This window comes from Petromyzon marinus, chromosome 72 (genome assembly GCF_048934315.1).
Source record: "Petromyzon marinus isolate PM22_M1 ecotype Great Lakes invasive population chromosome 72, UKy_Petmar_22M1.pri1.0, whole genome shotgun sequence".
Taxonomy (NCBI): domain Eukaryota; kingdom Metazoa; phylum Chordata; class Hyperoartia; order Petromyzontiformes; family Petromyzontidae; genus Petromyzon; species Petromyzon marinus.
This window is the reverse complement of record NC_133738.1, coordinates 6,510,568-6,532,537: the sequence shown is the minus strand read 5'-3', so window position 1 is coordinate 6,532,537 and position 21,970 is coordinate 6,510,568. Positions and strand designations below refer to the sequence as shown.

Sequence of the window (21,970 nt, the reverse complement as noted above, 5' to 3'; positions counted from 1 at the left end):
CCGTGATCACAAATCTCTATTGAACTCCATCAAAAAAGTAACCTGCAGCGCCACACCTATTACCATCATTTGGGGAAAAAAACGGTGATCCAATCTCCGACCCCCAGGAACAGGTTTGCAGATTTACTGAGGATTTCTGTGAGGTCCTGGGGGAGGGAAAATCCTTCAGCCAGGAAAACATCGTGGCACAAAGTGAGGATGACCCTGCTGAGGCTGCGGTGCCTCAAATATTGGAAGAAGTCACCCCCTGTGAGTGGCTGGCTGAGGTGCCATCTGTTGAGGAAGTACTGAAGGCAATCCGGAGTCTGAGACCAGGAAAGGCAGCGGGCAGAGATGATCTCCCAAGCGAAATGCTGAGGGAGGGTGGCGTTTGTGCACAGACTGCCCTATATGACATCATAACAACGGTCTGGACCACTGGACGGGTTCCGCAGGATTGGAAGGATGCCCTGGTGGTCCCCCTTTTTAAGAAGGGGGACCGCACAGACTGTAACAACTACAGGGGCATCTCACTCCTCAGTGTGCCGGGAAAGGTCCTGGCAAGGATTATTCAGCATCGCCTTGCCAGGCACGCTGAGGAGAGGCTTGCGGAGCCCCAATGCGGTTTCAGGAAAGGGCGGTCCTGCACAGATGCCATATTTTCTGTCCGTCTGCTACAGCAGAGGTGTAGGGAATTCCAACAAGACCTACATCTCTGCTTTATTGACCTGGTCAAGGCCTATGATACCATCAGTAGGCCTGGGCTCTGGGTTGTTCTTCGTGCTTTTGGAGTACCTGACCCTCTGCTCACGATCATTAAGGACCTTCATGATGGTGAGCGGGCCCGGGTAAAACTACGTGGCCGGGAGTCAGAGCCATTCCCTGTACACCTTGGGGTGTGACAGGGATGTCTTCTGGTTCCCACATTATTTAACATCTATTTTGACCACGTAGTTCGTGAAGCCTTCAATAGCTGTACCGGGGGAATCTCCATATGGTACAGATATAATGGGAGGCTGATCGATGCCCGGGTGCGGTCAAGGGATGGCTCCCTATTGCTCAACCACGTTATGTATGCTTATGATTTGGTAATAGCTGCTCATTCAGAGGAGGAGTTGGAGACGCTGCTGCTGAGACTGGAGCGTGCCACTAAGAGGTGGGGGCCTTACCATCAGCCCCACCAAAACTAAGCACCTGCCTGGGTATTTTGTACCATCGGACACTCCACCCCCACAACTCCCAATCGGTGATGGGGCAGTTGTGGAGAGAGTGGAGAGTTTCCCATACCTGGGCAGTGTGCTTATGACTGGCTCCAGTTTAACAGCAGAGGTCTCACTCCGAATCAGTTGAGTGGCAATATCTTTTCATCGGTTGCGTGACGCTGTGTGGAAGCTACCTGGTCTGTCGCTCCGCACAAAGCTTCAGGTCTTCTCGGCCACGGTCATTCCCTCCCTTCTCTACGCTTGCGAAACGTGGACCCCCCTAATGGAACATCTTCGCCGGTTAGAAACATTTAGGCTGGCCTGCCTACGATCCATCCTGGGTTTAACCAGACTGGATTGTGTGAGGAGCTCACAAATCCTTGAAAGATCTGGGCAAGGTCCCATTGGTGAGCTCCTCCGGCGGGGAAGGCTGCGATGGCTGGGTCATGTAGCCCGCATGCCCAGCCACCGCATGCCGAAACAGCTTTTGTTCGGCCGGATTGAGGGGGCTAAGCGGGCGCGGCACGGGCTAGAGAAGAGATGGAGTGATGGGGTACAGGATGACTTGGAGCTGAGTGGACTTGCCGATGACTGGTACCAGCGGTGTCAAGATCGGCCTCTGTGGAGGAGTCTCGTGAAGGACGCTGCTACTGGGCAGTTGGAGGCAGTCGCCCTCCAACAACAACGGAGGGCGGAGGAGCGACGCTCAGAACAACGAGCGGAGTGCCGGGTGGCTAAAGCACAGCAGGTTGGCACAGTAGGGGGCACAGGTGGTGCATCAGCCAGTCATCTCAGTCGACCCGTGGCACCTGGGTCTGCCCCGTGACCTCCTGCCAGCGGGCGTTCGACACTTCACGTGGCCTCAGGGTGCACATAGCCTGGCACAAGCGTCGTGGCGACACCATCGCCACTTAGTGGTGAATGGCGGTTGTTGTGTTGTTGTGTGTGAGTGTGTGAGTGAGTGTGTCTGTGTGAGTGAGTGAGTGATGGTGTCTGTGTGAGTGTGTATGTGTGAGTGAGTGTGTCTGTGAGTGAGTGGTGAGTGAGTGTGAGTGGTGAGTGAGAGTGGTGAGGAGTGGTAAGGAGTGGTGAGTGGTTTACCGCTGTGCCTCAAGACCAATCAATTATGAGGCTTTGTGAGTGAGTGGTTTACCGCTGTCCCTCAGGACCACTCAACTATGAGGCTTTGTGAGTGGTGAGTGGTTTACCGCTGTCCCTCAGGACCACTCAACTATGAGGCTTTGTGAGTGGTGAGTGGTTTACCGCTGTCCCTCAGGACCACTCAACTATGAGGCTTTGTGAGTGGTGAGTGGTTTACCGCTGTCCCTCAGGACCACTCAATTATGAGGCTTTGTGAGAGTGGTTTACCGCTGTCCCTCAGGACCACTCAACTGAAGCTTTGTGAGTGGTGAGTGGTTTACCGCTGTCCCTCAGGACCACTCAACTATGAGTCTTTGTGAGTGAGTGGTTTACCGCTGTCTCTCAGGACCACTCAACTGAAGCTTTGTGAGTGGTGAGTGGTTTACCGCTGTCCCTCAGGACCACTCAACTGTGCGGCTTCGTGAGTGTGTGGTTTACCGCTGTCCCTCAGAACCACTCAACTATGAGGCTTTGTGAGTGAGTGGTTTATCGCTGTCCCTCAGGACCACTCAACTATGAGGTTTTGTGAGTGAGTGGTTTACCGCTGTCCCTCATGACCACTCAACTATAAGGCTTTGTGAGTGTGTGGTTTACCGCTGTCCCTCAGGACCACTCAACTATGAGGCTTTGTGAGTGAGTGGTTTACCGCTGTCTCTTAGGACCACTTAACTATGAGGCTTTGTGAGTGGTGAGTGGTTTACCGCTGTCCCTTAGGACCACTCAACTAAGGCTTTGTGAGTGAGTGGTTTACCGCTGTCTCTCAGGACCACTCAACTATGAGGCTTTGTGAATGAGTGGTTTACCGCTGTCCCTCAGGACCACTCAACTATGAGGCTTTGTGAGTGGTGAGTGGTTTACCGCTGTCCCTCAGGACCACTCAACTATGAGGCTTTGTGAGTGAGTGGTTTACCGCTGTCCCTCAGGACCACTCAAATATGAGGTTTTGTGAGTGATGAGTGGTTTACCGCTGTCCCTCAGGACCACTCAACTATGAGACTTTGTGAGTGGTGAGTGGTTTACCGCTGTCCCTCAGGACCACTCAGCTATGAGGCTTTGTGAGTGAGTGGTTTACCGCTGTCCCTCAGGACCACTCAAATATGACGCTTTGTGAGTGAGCGGTTTTTCCGTTGTACCTCAGGACCACTCAACTATGAGGCTTTGTGAGTGAGTGGTTTACCGCTGTCCCTCAGGTCTACTCAACTGTGAGGCTTTGTGAGTGGTGAGTGGTTTACCGTTGTCCCTGAGGAGCACTCAACTATGAGGCTTTGTGAGTGAGTGGTTTACCGCTGTCCCTCAGGCCCTCAGGTCTACTCAACTGTGAGGCTTTCTGAGTGGTGAGTGGTTTACCGTTGTCCCTGAGGAGCACTCAACTATGAGGCTTTGTGAGTGAGTGGTTTACCGCTGTCCCTCAGGACCACTCAACTATGAGGCTTTGTGAGTGGTGAGTGGTTTACCGCTGTCCCTCAAGACCACTCAACTATGAGGCTTTGTGAGTGTGAGTGGTGAGTGGTTTACCGCTGTCCCTCAGGACCACTCAACTATGAGGCTTTGTGAGTGAGTGGTTTACCGCTGTCCCTCAGGATCACTCAACTATGAGGCTTTGTGAGTGTGAGTGAGTGGTTTACCGCTGTCCCTCAGGACCACTCAACTATGAGGTTGTGTGAGTGGTGAGTGGTTTACCGCTGTCCCTCAGGACCACTCAACTATGAGGCTTTGTGAGTGAGTGGTTTACCGTTGTCCCTCAGGACCACTCAACTATGAGGCTTTGTGAGTGAGTGGTTTACCGCTGTCCCTCAGGACCACTCAACTATGAGGCTTCGTGAGTGTGAGTGAGTGGTTTACTGCTGTCCCTCAGGACCACTCAGCTATGAGGCTTTTTGAGTGAGTGGTTTACCGCTGTCCCTCAGGACCACTCAACTATGAGGCTTTGTGAGTGAGTGGTTTACCGTTGTCCCTCAGGACCACTCAACTATGAGGCTTTGTGAGTGAGTGGTTTACCGCTGTCCCTCAGGACCACTCAACTATGAGGCTTTGTGAGTGGTGAGTGGTTTACCGCTGTCCCTCAGGACCACTCAAATATGAGGTTTTGTGAGTGATGAGTGGTTTACCGCTGTCCCTCAGGACCACTCAACTATGAGACTTTGTGAGTGGTGAGTGGTTTACCGCTGTCCCTCAGGACCACTCAGCTATGAGGCTTTGTGAGTGAGTGGTTTACCGCTGTCCCTCAGGACCACTCAAATATGACGCTTTGTGAGTGAGCGGTTTACCGTTGTACCTCAGGACCACTCAACTATGAGGCTTTGTGAGTGAGTGGTTTACCGCTGTCCCTCAGGTCTACTCAACTGTGAGGCTTTGTGAGTGGTGAGTGGTTTACCGTTGTCCCTGAGGAGCACTCAACTATGAGGCTTTGTGAGTGAGTGGTTTACCGCTGTCTCTTAGGACCACTTAACTATGAGGCTTTGTGAGTGGTGAGTGGTTTACCGCTGTCCCTTAGGACCACTCAACTAAGGCTTTGTGAGTGAGTGGTTTACCGCTGTCTCTCAGGACCACTCAACTATGAGGCTTTGTGAATGAGTGGTTTACCGCTGTCCCTCAGGACCACTCAACTATGAGGCTTTGTGAGTGGTGAGTGGTTTACCGCTGTCCCTCAGGACCACTCAACTATGAGGCTTTGTGAGTGAGTGGTTTACCGCTGTCCCTCAGGACCACTCAACTATGAGGCTTTGTGAGTGGTGAGTGGTTTACCGCTGTCCCTCAGGACCACTCAAATATGAGGTTTTGTGAGTGATGAGTGGTTTACCGCTGTCCCTCAGGACCACTCAACTATGAGACTTTGTGAGTGGTGAGTGGTTTACCGCTGTCCCTCAGGACCACTCAGCTATGAGGCTTTGTGAGTGAGTGGTTTACCGCTGTCCCTCAGGACCACTCAAATATGACGCTTTGTGAGTGAGCGGTTTACCGTTGTACCTCAGGACCACTCAACTATGAGGCTTTGTGAGTGAGTGGTTTACCGCTGTCCCTCAGGTCTACTCAACTGTGAAGCTTTGTGAGTGGTGAGTGGTTTACCGTTGTCCCTGAGGAGCACTCAACTATGAGGCTTTGTGAGTGAGTGGTTTACCGCTGTCCCTCAGGCCCTCAGGTCTACTCAACTGTGAGGCTTTCTGAGTGGTGAGTGGTTTACCGTTGTCCCTGAGGAGCACTCAACTATGAGGCTTTGTGAGTGAGTGGTTTACCGCTGTCCCTCAGGACCACTCAACTATGAGGCTTTGTGAGTGGTGAGTGGTTTACCGCTGTCCCTCAAGACCACTCAACTATGAGGCTTTGTGAGTGTGAGTGGTGAGTGGTTTACCGCTGTCCCTCAGGACCACTCAACTATGAGGCTTTGTGAGTGAGTGGTTTACCGCTGTCCCTCAGGATCACTCAACTATGAGGCTTTGTGAGTGTGAGTGAGTGGTTTACCACTGTCCCTCAGGACCACTCAACTATGAGGTTGTGTGAGTGGTGAGTGGTTTACCGCTGTCCCTCAGGACCACTCAACTATGAGGCTTTGTGAGTGAGTGGTTTACCGTTGTCCCTCAGGACCACTCAACTATGAGGCTTTGTGAGTGAGTGGTTTACCGCTGTCCCTCAGGACCACTCAACTATGAGGCTTCGTGAGTGTGAGTGAGTGGTTTACTGCTGTCCCTCAGGACCACTCAGCTATGAGGCTTTTTGAGTGAGTGGTTTACCGCTGTCCCTCAGGACCACTCAACTATGAGGCTTTGTGAGTGAGTGGTTTACCGTTGTCCCTCAGGACCACTCAACTATGAGGCTTTGTGAGTGAGTGGTTTACCGCTGTCCCTCAGGACCACTCAATTATGAGGCTTTGTGAGTGGTTTACCGCTGTCCCTCAGGACCACTCAAATATGAGGTTTTGTGAGTGATGAGTGGTTTACCGCTGTCCCTCAGGACCACTCAACTATGAGACTTTGTGAGTGGTGATTGGTTTACCGCTGTCCCTCAGGACCACTCAGCTATGAGGCTTTGTGAGTGAGTGGTTTACCGCTGTCCCTCAGGACCACTCAAATATGACGCTTTGTGAGTGAGCGGTTTACCGTTGTACCTCAGGACCACTCAACTATGAGGCTTTGTGAGTGAGTGGTTTACCGCTGTCCCTCAGGTCTACTCAACTGTGAGGCTTTGTGAGTGGTGAGTGGTTTACCGTTGTCCCTGAGGCGCACTCAACTATGAGGCTTTGTGAGTGAGTGGTTTACCGCTGTCCCTCAGGCCCTCAGGTCTACTCAACTGTGAGGCTTTCTGAGTGGTGAGTGGTTTACCGTTGTCCCTGAGGAGCAATCAACTATGAGGCTTTGTGAGTGAGTGGTTTACCGCTGTCCCTCAGGACCACTCAAATATGAGGTTTTGTGAGTGATGAGTGGTTTACCGCTGTCCCTCAGGACCACTCAACTATGAGACTTTGTGAGTGGTGAGTGGTTTACCGCTGTCCCTCAGGACCACTCAGCTATGAGGCTTTGTGAGTGAGTGGTTTACCGCTGTCCCTCAGGACCACTCAAATATGACGCTTTGTGAGTGAGCGGTTTACTGTTGTACCTCAGGACCACTCAACTATGAGGCTTTGTGAGTGAGTGGTTTACCGCTGTCCCTCAGGTCTACTCAACTGTGAGGCTTTGTGAGTGGTGAGTGGTTTACCGTTGTCCCTGAGGAGCACTCAACTATGAGGCTTTGTGAGTGAGTGGTTTACCGCTGTCCCTCAGGACCACTCAACTATGAGGCTTTGTGAGTGGTGAGTGGTTTACCGCTGTCCCTCAAGACCACTCAACTATGAGGCTTTGTGAGTGTGAGTGGTGAGTGGTTTACCGCTGTCCCTCAGGACCACTCAACTATGAGGCTTTGTGAGTGAGTGGTTTACCGCTGTCCCTCAGGATCACTCAACTATGAGGCTTTGTGAGTGTGAGTGAGTGGTTTACCGCTGTCCCTCAGGACCACTCAACTATGAGGTTGTGTGAGTGGTGAGTGGTTTACCGCTGTCCCTCAGGACCACTCAACTATGAGGCTTTGTGAGTGAGTGGTTTACCGTTGTCCCTCAGGACCACTCAACTATGAGGCTTTTTGAGTGAGTGGTTTACCGCTGTCCCTCAGGACCACTCAACTATGAGGCTTCGTGAGTGTGAGTGAGTGGTTTACTGCTGTCCCTCAGGACCACTCAGCTATGAGGCTTTTTGAGTGAGTGGTTTACCGCTGTCCCTCAGGACCACTCAACTATGAGGCTTTGTGAGTGAGTGGTTTACCGTTGTCCCTCAGGACCACTCAACTATGAGGCTTTGTGAGTGAGTGGTTTACCGCTGTCCCTCAGGACCACTCAACTATGAGGCTTTGTGAGTGGTGAGTGGTTTACCGCTGTCCCTCAGGACCACTCAAATATGAGGTTTTGTGAGTGATGAGTGGTTTACCACTGTCCCTCAGGACCACTCAACTATGATACTTTGTGAGTGGTGAGTGGTTTACCGCTGTCCCTCAGGACCACTCAGCTATGAGGCTTTGTGAGTGAGTGGTTTACCGCTGTCCCTCAGGACCACTCAAATATGACGCTTTGTGAGTGAGCGGTTTACCGTTGTACCTCAGGACCACTCAACTATGAGGCTTTGTGAGTGAGTGGTTTACCGCTGTCCCTCAGGTCTACTCAACTGTGAGGCTTTGTGAGTGGTGAGTGGTTTACCGTTGTCCCTGAGGAGCACTCAACTATGAGGCTTTGTGAGTGAGTGGTTTACCGCTGTCCCTCAGGCCCTCAGGTCTACTCAACTGTGAGGCTTTCTGAGTGGTGAGTGGTTTACCGTTGTCCCTGAGGAGCACTCAACTATGAGGCTTTGTGAGTGAGTGGTTTACCGCTGTCCCTCAGGACCACTCAACTATGAGGCTTTGTGAGTGGTGAGTGGTTTACCGCTGTCCCTCAAGACCACTCAACTATGAGGCTTTGTGAGTGTGAGTGGTGAGTGGTTTACCGCTGTCCCTCAGGACCACTCAACTATGAGGCTTTGTGAGTGAGTGGTTTACCGCTGTCCCTCAGGATCACTCAACTATGAGGCTTTGTGAGTGTGAGTGAGTGGTTTACCGCTGTCCCTCAGGACCACTCAACTATGAGGTTGTGTGAGTGGTGAGTGGTTTACCGCTGTCCCTCAGGACCACTCAACTATGAGGCTTTGTGAGTGAGTGGTTTACCGTTGTCCCTCAGGACCACTCAACTATGAGGCTTTGTGAGTGAGTGGTTTACCGCTGTCCCTCAGGACCACTCAACTATGAGGCTTCGTGAGTGTGAGTGAGTGGTTTACTGCTGTCCCTCAGGACCACTCAACTATGAGGCTTTGTGAGTGAGTGGTTTACCGTTGTCCCTCAGGACCACTCAACTATGAGGCTTTGTGAGTGAGTGGTTTACCGCTGTCCCTCAGGACCACTCAACTATGAGGCTTCGGGAGTGTGAGTGAGTGGTTTACCGCTGTCCCTCAGGACCACTCAACTATGAGGCTTTGTGAGTGGTGAGTGGTTTACCGCTGTCCCTCATCACCACTCAACTATGAGGCTTTGTGAGTGAGTGGTTTACCGCTGTCCCTCAGGACCACTCAAATATGACGCTTTGTGAGTGAGCGGTTTACCGTTGTACCTCAGGACCACTCAACTATGAGGCTTTGTGAGTGAGTGGTTTACCGCTGTCCCTCAGGTCTACTCAACTGTGAGGCTTTGTGAGTGGTGAGTGGTTTACCGTTGTCCCTGAGGAGCACTCAACTATGAGGCTTTGTGAGTGAGTGGTTTACCGCTGTCCCTCAGGCCCTCAGGTCTACTCAACTGTGAGGCTTTCTGAGTGGTGAGTGGTTTACCGTTGTCCCTGAGGAGCACTCAACTATGAGGCTTTGTGAGTGAGTGGTTTACCGCTGTCCCTCAGGACCACTCAACTATGAGGCTTTGTGAGTGGTGAGTGGTTTACCGCTGTCCCTCAAGACCACTCAACTATGAGGCTTTGTGAGTGTGAGTGGTGAGTGGTTTACCGCTGTCCCTCAGGACCACTCAACTATGAGGCTTTGTGAGTGAGTGGTTTACCGCTGTCCCTCAGGATCACTCAACTATGAGGCTTTGTGAGTGTGAGTGAGTGGTTTACCGCTGTCCCTCAGGACCACTCAACTATGAGGTTGTGTGAGTGGTGAGTGGTTTACCGCTGTCCCTCAGGACCACTCAACTATGAGGCTTTGTGACTGAGTGGTTTACCGTTGTCCCTCAGGACCACTCAACTATGAGGCTTTGTGAGTGAGTGGTTTACCGCTGTCCCTCAGGACCACTCAACTATGAGGCTTCGTGAGTGTGAGTGAGTGGTTTACTGCTGTCCCTCAGGACCACTCAGCTATGAGGCTTTTTGAGTGAGTGGTTTACCGCTGTCCCTCAGGACCACTCAATTATGAGGCTTTGTGAGTGAGTGGTTTACCGTTGTCCCTCAGGACCACTGAACTATGAGGCTTTGTGAGTGAGTGGTTTACCGCTGTCCCTCAGGACCACTCAACTATGAGGCTTCGGGAGTGTGAGTGGTTTACCGCTGTCCCTCAGGACCACTCAACTATGAGGCTTTGTGAGTGGTGAGTGGTTTACCGCTGTCCCTCATCACCACTCAACTATGAGGCTTTGTGAGTGAGTGGTTTACCGCTGTCCCTCAGGTCTACTCAACTGTGAGGCTTTGTCAGTGGTGAGTGGTTTACCGTTGTCCCTGAGGAGCACTCAACTATGAGGCAGTGTGAGTGAGTGGTTTACCGCTGTCCCTCAGGACCACTCAACTATGAGGCTTTGTGAGTGAGTGGTTTACCGCTGTCCCTCAGGATCACTCAACTATGAGGCGTGGTGAGTTGTTTACTGCTGTCACTCAGGACCACTCAACTATGAGGCTTTGTGAGTGAGTGGTTTACCGCTGTCCCTCAGGACTACTCAGCTATGAGGCTTTGTGAGTAGTGAGTGGTTTACCGCTGTCCCTCAGGACCACTCAACTATGAGGCTTTGTGAGTGTGAGTGGTGAGTGGTTTACCGCTGTCCCTCAGGACCACTCAACTATGAAGCTTTGTGAGTGTGAGTAATTGAGTGGTTTACCGCTGTCCCTCAGGTCTACTCAACTGTGAGGCTTTGTGAGTGATGAGTGGTTTACCGTTGTCCCTGAGGAGCACTCAACTATGAGGCAGTGTGAGTGAGTGGTTTACCGCTGTCCCTCTGGACCACTCAATTATGAGGCTTTGTGAGTGAGTGGTTTACCGTTGTCCCTCAGGACCACTCAAGTATGAGGCTTTGTGAGTGAGTGGTTTACCGCTGTCCCTCAGGACCACTCAACTATGAGGCTTCGGGAGTGTGAGTGGTTTACCGCTGTCCCTCAGGACCACTCAACTATGAGGCTTTGTGAGTGGTGAGTGGTTTACCGCTGTCCCTCATCACCACTCAACTATGAGGCTTTGTGAGTGAGTGGTTTACCGCTGTCCCTCAGGTCTACTCAACTGTGAGGCTTTGTCAGTGGTGAGTGGTTTACCGTTGTCCCTGAGGAGCACTCAACTATGAGGCAGTGTGAGTGAGTGGTTTACCGCTGTCCCTCAGGACCACTCAACTATGAGGCTTTGTGAGTGAGTGGTTTACCGCTGTCCCTCAGGATCACTCAACTATGAGGCGTGGTGAGTTGTTTACTGCTGTCACTCAGGACCACTCAACTATGAGGCTTTGTGAGTGAGTGGTTTACCGCTGTCCCTCAGGACTACTCAGCTATGAGGCTTTGTGAGTAGTGAGTGGTTTACCGCTGTCCCTCAGGACCACTCAACTATGAGGCTTTGTGAGTGTGAGTGGTGAGTGGTTTACCGCTGTCCCTCAGGACCACTCAACTATGAAGCTTTGTGAGTGTGAGTAATTGAGTGGTTTACCGCTGTCCCTCAGGTCTACTCAACTGTGAGACTTTGTGAGTGATGAGTGGTTTACCGTTGTCCCTGAGGAGCACTCAACTATGAGGCAGTGTGAGTGAGTGGTTTACCGCTGTCCCTCAGGACCACTCAACTATGAGGCTTTGTGAGTGAGTGGTTTACCGCTGTCCCTCTGGACCACTCAACTATGAGGCTTTGTGAGTGTGAGTGAGTGAGTGGTTTACCGCTGTCCCTCAGGACCACTAAACTATGAAGTTGTGTGAGTGGTGAGTGGTTTACCGCTGTCCCTCACGACCACTCAACTATGAGGCTTTGTGAGTGGTGAGTGGTTTACCGGTGTCCCTCACGACCACTCAACTATGAGGCTGTGTGAGTGGTGAGTGGTTTACCGGTGTCCCTCACGACCACTCAACTGAGGCTGTGTGAGTGAGTGAGTGGTTTACCGCTGTCCCTCAGGACCACTCAACTATGAGGCTTTGTGAATGAGTGGTTTACCGCTGTCCCTCAGGACCACTCAACTGTTAGGCTTTGTGAGTGTGAGTGGTTTACTGCTGTCCCTCAGGACCACTCGACTATGAGGCTTTGTGAGTGAGTGGTTTACCGCTGTCCCTCCGGACCACTGAACTATGAAGCTTTGTGAGTGTGAGTGAGTGGTTTACCGCTGTCCCTCAGGACCACTCAACTATGAGGCTTTGTGAGTGGTTTACCGCTGTCCCTCAGGACCACTCAACTATGAGGCTTTGTGAGTATGAGTGGTTCACCGCTGTCCCTCAGGACCACTCAACTGTGAGGCTTTGTGAGAGTGAGTGGTGAGTGGTTTACCGCTGTCCCTCAGGACCACTCAACTATGAAGCTTTGTGAGTGGTTTACCGCTGTCCCTCAGGACCACTCAACTATGAAGCTTTGTGAGTGGTTTACCGCTGTCCCTCAAGACCACTCAACTATGAGGCTTTGTGAGTGTGAGTTAGTGGTTTACCGCTGTCCCTCAGGACCACTCAACTATGAGGCTGTGTGAGTGGTGAGTGGTTTACCGCTGTCCCTCAGGAGCACTCGACTATGAGGCTTTTTGAGTGGTGAGTGGTTTACCGCTGTCCCTCAGGACCACTCAACTATGAGGCTTTGTGAATGAGTGGTTTACTGCTGTCCCTCAGGACCACTCAACTATGAGGCTTTGTGAGTGAGTGAGTTGTTTACCGCTGTCCCTGAGGACCACTCAACTATGAGGCTGTGTGAGTGGTTTACCGCTGTCCCTCAGGACCACTCAACTATGAGGCCTTTGTTAGTGTGAGTGGTGTGTGGTTTACCGCTGTCCTTCAGGACCACTCAACTATGAGGCTTTGTGAGTGTGAGTGAGTGGTTTACCGCTGTCCCTCAGGACCACTCAACTATGAGGCTTTGTGAGTGAGTGGTTTACTGCTGTCCCTCAGGACCACTCAACTATGAGGCTTTGTGAGTGGTGAGTGGTTTACCGCTGTCCCTCAGGACCACTCAACTATGAGGCTTTGTGAGTGGTGAGTGGTTTACCGCTGTCCCTCAGGACCACTCGACTATGAGGCTTTGTGAGTGAGTGGTTTACCGCTGTCCCTCAGGACCACTCAACTATGAGGCTTTGTGAGTGTGAGTGGTTTACTGCTGTCCCTCAGGACCACTCGACTATGAGGCTTTGTGAGTGAGTGGTTTACCGCTGTCCCTCCGGACCACTGAACTATGAAGCTTTGTGAGTGAGTGGTTTACCGCTGTCCCTCAGGACTACTCAACTGTGAGGCTTTGTGAGTGGTGAGTGGTTTACCGCTGTCCCTCAGGACCACTCAACTATGAGGCTTTGTGAGTGGTGAGTGGTTTATCGCTGTCCCTCAGGACCACTCAACTATGAGGCTTTGTGAGTATGAGTGGTTCACCGCTGTCCCTCAGGACCACTCAACTGTGAGGCTTTGTGAGAGTGAGTGGTTTACCGCTGTCCCTCAGGACCACTCAACTATGAAGCTTTGTGAGTGGTTTACCGCTGTCCCTCAAGACCACTCAACTATGAGGCTTTGTGAGTGTGAGTTAGTGGTTTACCGCTGTCCCTCAGGACCACTCAACTATGAGGCTGTGTGAGTGGTGAGTGGTTTACCGCTGTCCCTCAGGACCACTCAACTATGAGGCTTTGTGAGTGTGAGTGGTTTACCGCTGTCCCTCAGGACCACTCAACTATGAGGCCTTTGTTAGTGTGAGTGGTGTGTGGTTTACCGCTGTCCTTCAGGACCACTCAACTATGAGGCTTTGTGAGTGAGTGGTTTACCGCTGTCCCTCAGGACCACTCAACTATGAGGCTTTGTGAGTGTGAGTGGTTTACCGCTGTCCCTCAGGACCACTCAACTATGAGGCCTTTGTTAGTGTGAGTGGTGTGTGGTTTACCGCTGTCCTTCAGGACCACTCAACTATGAGGCTTTGTGAGTGAGTGGTTTACCGCTGTCCCTCAGGACCACTCAACTATGAGGCTTTGTGAGTGTGAGTGGTATACCGCTGTCCCTTAGGACCAGTCAACTATGAGGCTTTGTGAGTGGTGAGTGGTTTACCGCTGTCCCTCGGGACCACTCAACTATGAGGCTTTGTGAGTGAGTGGTTTACCGCTATCCCCCAGGACCACTCAACCATGAGGCTTTGTGAGTGGTGAGTGGTTTACCGCTGTCCCTCAGGACCACTCAACTATGAGGCTTTGTGAATGAGTGGTTTACCGCTGTCCCTCAGGACCACTCAACTATGAGGCTTTGTGAGTGGTGAGTGGTTTACCGCTGTCCCTCGGGACCACTCAACTATGAGGCTTTGTGAGTGAGTGGTTTACCGCTATCCCTCAGGACCACTCAACTATGAGGCTTTGTGAGTGAGTGGTTTACCGCTGTCCCTCAGGAACACTCAACTATGAGGCTTTGTGAGTGGTGAGTGGTTTACCGCTGTCCCTCAGGACCACTCAACTATGAGGCTTTGTGAGTGGTGAGTGGTTTACCGCTGTCCCTCAGGACCACTCGACTATGAGGCTTTTTGAGTGGTGAGTGGTTTACCGCTGTCCCTCAGGACCACTCAACTATGAGGCTTTGTGAGTGGTGAGTGGTTTACCGCTGTCCCTCAGGACCACTCGACTATGAGGCTTTTTGAGTGGTGAGTGGTTTACCGCTGTCCCTCAGGACCACTCAACTATGAGGCTTTTTGAGTGAGTGAGTTGTTTACCGCTGTCCCTCAGGACCACTCAACTATGAGGCTTTGTGAGTGTGAGTGGTTTACCGCTGTCCCTCAGGACCACTCAACTATGAGGCCTTTGTTAGTGTGAGTGGTGTGTGGTTTACCGCTGTCCTTCAGGACCACTCAACTATGAGGCGTTGTGAGTGAGTGGTTTACCGCTGTCCTTCAGGACCACTCAACTATGAGGCTTTGTGAGTGGTGAGTGGTTTACCGCTGTCCCTCAGGACCATTCAACTATGAGGCTTTGTGAGTGGTGAGTGGTTTACCGCTGTCCCTCAGGACCACTCGACTATGAGGCTTTGTGAATGAGTGGTTTACCGCTGTCCCTCAGGACCACTCAACTATGAGGCTTTGTGAGTGAGTGAGTTGTTTACCGCTGTCCCTCAGGACCACTCAACTATGAGGCTTTGTGAGTGTGAGTGGTTTACCGCTGTCCCTCAGGACCACTCAACTATGAGGCTTTGTGAATGAGTGGTTTACCGCTGTCTCTCAGGACCGCTCAACTATGAGGCTTTGTGAGTGTCAGTGAGTGGTTTACCGCTGTTCCTCAGGACTACTCAACTATGATGCTTTGTGAGTTGTTTACCGCTGTCCCTTAGGACCACTCAACTATGAGGCTTTGTGAGTGAGTGGTTTACCGCTGTCCTTCAGGACCACTCAACTATGAGGCTTTGTGAGTGAGTGGTTTACCGCTGTCCCTCAGGACCACTCAACTATGAGGCTTTATGAGTAGTGAGTGGTTTACCGCTGTACCCTCAGGACCACTCAACTATGAGGCTTTGTGAGTGGTGAGCGGTTTATCCCTGTCCCTCAGGACCACTCAACTATGAGACTGTGAGTGGTGAGTGGTTTACCGCTGTCCCTCAGGACCACTCAGCTATGAGGCTTTGTGAGTGAGTGGTTTACCGCTGTCCCTCAGGACCACTCAACTATGAGGCCTTTGTTAGTGTGAGTGGTGTGTGGTTTACCGCTGTCCTTCAGGACCACTCAACTGTGAGGCTTTGTGAGTGTGAGTGGTTTACTGCTGTCCCTCAGGACCACTCAACTATGAGGCTTTGTGAGTGAGTGGTTTACAGCTGTCCCTCAGGACCACTCAACTATGAGGCTTTGTGAGTGGTGAGAGGTTTACCGCTGTCCCTCAGGACCACTCAACTATGAGGCTTTGTGAGTGGTGAGTGGTTTACCGCTGTCCCTCAGGACCACTCGACTATGAGGCTTTTTGAGTGGTGAGTGGTTTACCGCTGTCCCTCAGGACCACTCAACTATGAGTCTTTGTGAGTGAGTGGGTTACCGCTGTCCCTCAGGACCACTCAACTATGAGTCTTTGTGAGTGAGTGGTTTACCGCTGTCCCTCAGGACCACTCAACTATGAGGCTGTGTGAGTTGTGAGTGGTTTACCGCTGTCCCTCAGGACCACTCAACTATGAGGCTTTGTGAGTGGTTTACCGCTGTCCCTCAGGACCACTCAACTATGAGGTTTTGTGAGTGAGTGGTTTACCGCTGTCTCTCAGGACCACTCAACTATGAGGCAGTGTGAGTGGTGAGTGGTTTACCGCTGTCCCTCAGGACCACTCAACTATGAGGCTGTGTGAGTGGTGAGTGGTTTACCGCTCTCCCTCAGGACCACTCAACTGTGAGGCTTTGTGAGTGAGTGGTTTACTGCTGTCCCTCAGGACCACTCAACTATGAGGCTCTGTGAGTGAGTGGTTTACCGCTGTCCCTCAGGACCACTCAACTATGAGGCTTTGTGAGTGGTGAGTGGTTTACCACTGTCCCTCAGGACCACTCAACTATGAGGCTTTGTGAGTGAGTGGTTTACCGCTGTCCCTCAGGACCACTCAACTATGAGGCTTTGTGAGTGAGTGAGTTGTTTACCGCTGTCCCTCAGGACCACTCAACTATGAGGCTTTGTGAGTGAGTGGTTTAACGCTGTCCCTCAGGACCACTCAACTATGAGGTTTTGTGAGTGTGAGTGGTGAGTGGTTTACCGCTGTCCCTCAGGACCACTCAACTATGAGGCTCTGTGAGTGAGTGGTTTACCGCTGTCCCTCAGGACCACTCAACTATGAGGCTTTGTGAGTGGTGAGTGGTTTACCGCTGTCCCTCAGGACCACTCAGCTATGAGGCTTTGTGAGTGAGTGGTTTACCGCTGTCCCTCAGAACCACTCAACTATGAGGCTTTGTGAGTGAGTGGTTTACCGTTGTCCCTCAGGACCACTCAACTATGAGGCTTTGTGAGTGAGTGGTTTACCGCTGTCCCTCAGGACCACTCAACTATGAGGTTTTGTGAGTGAGTGGTTTACCGCTGTCCCTCAGGACCACTCAACTATGATGCTTTGTGAGTGAGTGGTTTACCGCTGTCCCTCAGGACCACTCAACTATGAGGCTTTGTGAGTGAGTGGTTTACCGCTGTCCCTCAGGACCACTCAACTATGAGGCTTTGTGAGTGAGTGGTTTACCGCTGTCCCTCAGGACCACTCAACTATGAGGCTCTGTGGGAGGACCTCAAGGAGGAGCTCTGCCTGCAGAGCGATGGCGGCGGGGGGGCGTGGCTAGGCCTCGAGTGGGCGTGGTCCGCCGACGAGGGGGCGTGGCCTGCACTTCCAGGGGCGGAGCCTTCGCCGTGCGATCGGCGAATGGGAGAAGGAGGCGCCCCGCCCCCGCCGCCGGGGCCTCGTGAGCAGCCAATCGGAGCGGCCGACGAGACCGTGCGGGCGGTGGGGGGGAGCCGCGGGGAGCCAATGGGAGAAGAGGGGGCGGGGCGTAAGGCGGGGGGGCGGCCAATGGGGAGCGTCGTTGGTGCCAGGAGGGCGTTCCCCACCTCGCTCAGTCAGCTGCTCGACGGTTGGACGGAGACGGAGGCGGAGTCCTGTGCAGCGACAACAACAACAACACGGGGCACAACAACAACAACAACACGGGGCACAGCAACAACAACAACAAACATGGACAGACTGGACAATACAACACAGACCACGGCCCATAGCAACGCACCCCATAGCAACGCACCCCATAGCAACGCTCCCCATAGCAACGCACCCCATAGCAATGCCCCTCTCATCTCACCCTATAGCAACGCGCCCCTTAGCAACGTACCCCATAGCAATGCCCCTCTCATATTGCTCCATAGCAACGCTCCTCTCAGCTCACCCCATAGCAACGCTCCCCATAGCAACGCCGATCTCATCTCACCCCATAGCAACGCTCCTCTCAGCTCACCCCATAGCAACGCTCCACTCATATTGCTCCATAGCAACGCTCCCCTCATCTCGTTCCCTAGCAACGCTCCCCTCATCTCGTTCCCTAGCAACGCCCCTCTCAGCTCGCCCCATAGCAACGCTCCACTCAGCTCACCCCATAGCAACGCCCCCCTCAGCTCGCCCCATAGCAACGCCCCTCTCAGCTCGCCCCATAGCAACGCCCCTCTCAGCTCACCCCCTAGCAACGCCCCCCTCAGCTCACCCCCTAGCAACGCCCCCCTCAGCTCACCCCCTAGCAACGCCCCCCTCAGCTCACCCCCTAGCAACGCCCCCCTCAGCTCACCCCCTAGCAACGCCCCCCTCAGCTCACCCCCTAGCAACGCCCCCCTCAGCTCGCCCCATAGCAACGCCCCTCTCAGCTCACCCCATAGCAACGCCCCTCTCAGCTCACCCCATAGCAACGCCCCTCTCAGCTCACCCCATAGCAACGCCCCTCTCAGCTCGCCCCAAAGCAACGCTCCCCTCAGCTCGCCCCATAGCAACGCCCCTCTCAGCTCGTCGCCTAGCAACGCCTCCCTCAGCTCGTCGCCTAGCAACGCATCCCCCCAGCTCTGGAGTCACATGACCCCGCCTCCCAGCAACACCCCTCCCTGGCAACAGCCGTCGCCGGGGCAACGCGAGGAAGCTCAGCCAATGGAAGTGGAGGGGGCGGCGGTGGGCGGGGCTGCCGTCGGCATGGCGACGACGACGCCGCCGCAACCAATCAGCTTCCAGATCCCGGTAGCTATGGTGACGGTGTCTGGGCAACATTCCCACCCCTCCCACCCTCCCGACCACTGCGTTTCTATCCAGCAGTGGATTGAAGGCCCCATGCAGCCATGTTTATTATTGTACAGCATCACGAAAGGGTTCAACATTTACACGTCCATCTGTCTCCCTCACACCCCGTGTCTCTCCGTGTCTCTCTCTCACACCCCGTGTCTCTCCCTCACCCCGTGTCTCTCTCACCCCGTGTCTCTCTCTCACACCGTGTCTCCCTCACACCGTGTCTCTCTCTCACACCGTGTCTCTCCTCACAACCCGTGTCTCTCTCACTCCGTGTCTCTCTCACCCCGTGTCTCTCTCACCCCGTGTCTCTCTCTCACACCGTGTCTCCCTCACACCGTGTCTCTCTCTCACACCGTGTCTCTCCTCACAACCCGTGTCTCTCTCACCATGTCTCCCTCACCCCGTGTCTCTCTCACCCCGTGTCTCTCTCACCCCGTGTCCCTCTCTCCCACCCCGTGTCTCTCTCTCTCACCCCGTGTCTCTCACCCCGTGTCTCTCTCTCACCCCGTGTCTCTCACCCCATGTCTCTCACCCCGTGTCTCTCACCCCGTGTCTCTCACCCCGTGTCTCTCTCTCAACGTGTCTCTCTCTCACACCGTGTCTCTCCGTGTCTCTCTCACACCGTGTCTCTCTCACGCCGTGTCTCTCCGTGTCTCTCACCGCGTGTCTCCTCACTCCCGTGTCTCTCTCTCACACCGTGTCTCTCCGTGTCTCTCCTCACCGTGTCTCTCTCACCCCGTGTCTCTCTCACCCCGTGTCTCTCTCTCTCTCACCCCGTGTCTCTCTCTCTCTCACCCCGTGTCTCTCTCTCACCCCGTGTCTCTCACCCCGTGTCTCTCTCTCACCCCGTGTCTCTCACCCCGTGTCTCTCTCTCACCCCGTGTCTCTCTCTCACCCGTGTGTCTCTCTCACCCCGTGTCTCTCTCTCACCGTGTCTCTCTCGCACCGTGTCTCTCTCACACCGTGTCTCTCACGCCGTGTCTCTCCGTGTCTCTCACCGCGTGTCTCCTCACTCCCGTGTCTCTCTCTCACCCCGTGTCTCTCTCCTCACCATGTCTCTCTCTCACCCCGTGTCTCTCTCTCTCACCCCGTGTATCTCACCCCGTGTCTCTCTCCTCACCCCGTGTCTCTCTCCCCCCCGTGTCTCTCTCCTCACCATGTCTCTCTCTCACCCCGTGTCTCTCTCTCTCACCCCGTGTCTCTCACCCCGTGTCTCTCTCACCCCGTGTCTCTCACCCCGTGTCTCTCTCACCCCGTGTCTCTCTCACCCCGTGTCTCTCTCTCTCACCCCGTGTCTCTCTCACCCCGTGTCTCTCTCACCCCGTGTCTCTCTCCCCCCGTGTCTCTCTCTCTCCCCCCGTGTCTCTCTCTCTCCCCCCGTGTCTCTCTCTCTCCCCCCGTGTCTCTCTCTCTCCCCCCGTGTCTCTCTCTCTCCCCCCGTGTCTCTCTCTCTCACCCCGTGTCTCTCTCCCCGTGTCTCTCTCTCCCCGTGTGTCTCTCTCTCCGTGTCTCTCTCTCTCACCCCGTGTCTCTCTCACCCCGTGTCTCTCCCCCCGTGTCTCTCTCCCTCGGTGTCTCTCTCCGTGTCTCTCTCCGTGTCTCTCTCCCCCCGTGTCTCTCTCACCCCGTGTCTCTCTCACCCCGTGTCTCTCTCCCCCCGTGTCTCTCTCTCTCACCCGTGTCTTTCTCACCCCGTGTCTCTCCCCCCGTGTCTCTCTCTCTCCGTGTCTCTCTCCCTCCGTGTCTCTCTCCCTCGGTGTCTCTCTCCGTGTCTCTCTCCGTGTCTCTCTCCCCCCGTGTCTCTCTCCCCCCGTGTCTCTCTCACCCCGTGTCTCTCTCACCCCGTGTCTCTCTCACCCCGTGTCTCTCTCTCTCACCCCGTGTCTCTCTCCCCGTGTCTCTCTGCCCGTGTGTCTCTGTCCCCGTGTCTCTCTCCCCGTGTCTCTCTCACCCCGTGTCTCTCTCCCCCCGTATCTCTCTCTCTCACCCCGTGTCTCTCTCCCCGTGTCTCTCTGCTCGTGTGTCTCTGTCCCCGTGTCTCTCTCCCCGTGTCTCTCCCCCCGTTTCTCTCTCTCCGTGTCTCTCTCCGTGTCTCTCTCAGCCCGTGTCTCTCTCCCCGTGTGTCTCTCTCCCCCCGTGTCTCTCTCCCCGTGTCTCTCTCACCCCGTGTCTCTCTCACCCCTTGTCTCTCTCCCCGTGTCTCTCTCCCCCCCGTGTCTCTCTCACCCCGTGTCTCTCTCCTCACCGTGTCTCTCTCACCCCGTGTCTCTCTCTCCCCGTGTCTCTCTCCCCCCGTGTCTCACCCCGTGTCTCTCTCACCCCGTGTCTCTCTCCCCGTGTCTCTCTCACCCCGTGTCTCTCTCCCCGTGTCTCTCTTCCCCCCGTGTGTCTCTCTCTGTGTCTCTCTCACACCGTGTCTCTCTCTCACCCCGTGTCTCTCTCCCCGTGTCTCTCTCTCCCCCGTGTCTCTCTCACCCCGTGTCTCTCTCTCTCCCCGTGTCTCTCTCCCCGTGTCTCTCCCTCCCCGTGTCTCTCCCTCCCCGTGTCTCTCCCTCCCCGTGTCTCCCCATGTCTCCCCGTGTCTCTCTCTCCCCGTGTCTCCCCGTGTCTCTCTCTCCCCGTGTCTCCCCGTGTCTCTCCCTCCCCGTGTCTCTCTCCTCGTGTCTCCCCGTGTCTCTCTCTCCCCGTGTCTGTCTCTCCCCATGTCTCTCCCTCCCCGTGTCTCCCCACCCACCCACGACCCCAACCCCACCCCCCACGCCAGACCCTGGTGGTGCCGCTATTCTTCAACCTCGCTCCCCGTGTCTCTCTCTCTCACCCCCGTGTCTCTCTCACCCCGTGTCTCTCCCCGTGTCTCCCTCCCGTGTCTCCCCACCCACCCCCACTCCAGACCCTGGTGGTGCCGCTATTCTTCAACCTCGCTCCCCGTGTCTCTCTCACCCCGTGTCTCTCTCACCCCGTGTCTCCCCGTGTCTCCCCGTGTCTCTCTCACCCCCGTGTCTCTCACCCCATGTCTCCCCGTGTCTCTCTCTTCCCGTGTCTCCCCGTGTCTCCCCGTGTCCCTCCCTCCCCGTGTCTCTCTCTCTCCCCGTGTCTCTCTCTCTCTCTCCCCGTGTCCCCGTGTCTCTCTCTCCCCGTGTCTCTCACCCCGTGTCTCTCTCACTGTGTCTCTCTCTCCCCGTGTCTCCCCACCCACCCCCCACTCCAGACCCTGGTGGTGCCGCTATTCTTCAACCTCGCTCCCCGTGTCTCTCTCTCACCCCCGTGTCTCTCTCTTCCCGTGTCTCCCCGTGTCTCCCCGTGTCTCTCTCACCCCCGTGTCTCTCACCCCATGTCTCCCCGTGTCTCTCTCACCCCGTGTCTCTCTCTTCCCGTGTCTCCCCGTGTCTCCCCGTGTCTCTCCCTCCCCGTGTCTCTCTCCCCGTGTCTCTCTCCCCGTGTCTCCCCGTGTCTCTCCCTCCCCGTGTCTCTCTCTCTC

The 21,970-nt window shown here is 54.4% G+C and overlaps 1 protein-coding gene across 1 annotated transcript in view; it reads left to right on the top strand.

The window, feature by feature from the left end:
* The window catches only part of LOC142906933 (uncharacterized), a 38,143-nt gene that overhangs the window by 4,689 nt on the left and 11,484 nt on the right, over positions 1-21,970 (top strand). Inside the window, exon 2 of the mRNA XM_076055720.1 lies at positions 16,937-18,444. Coding sequence (XP_075911835.1) covers positions 16,937-18,444 — 1,508 coding nt within the window. The remainder of the gene's footprint in view (positions 1-16,936; positions 18,445-21,970) is intronic.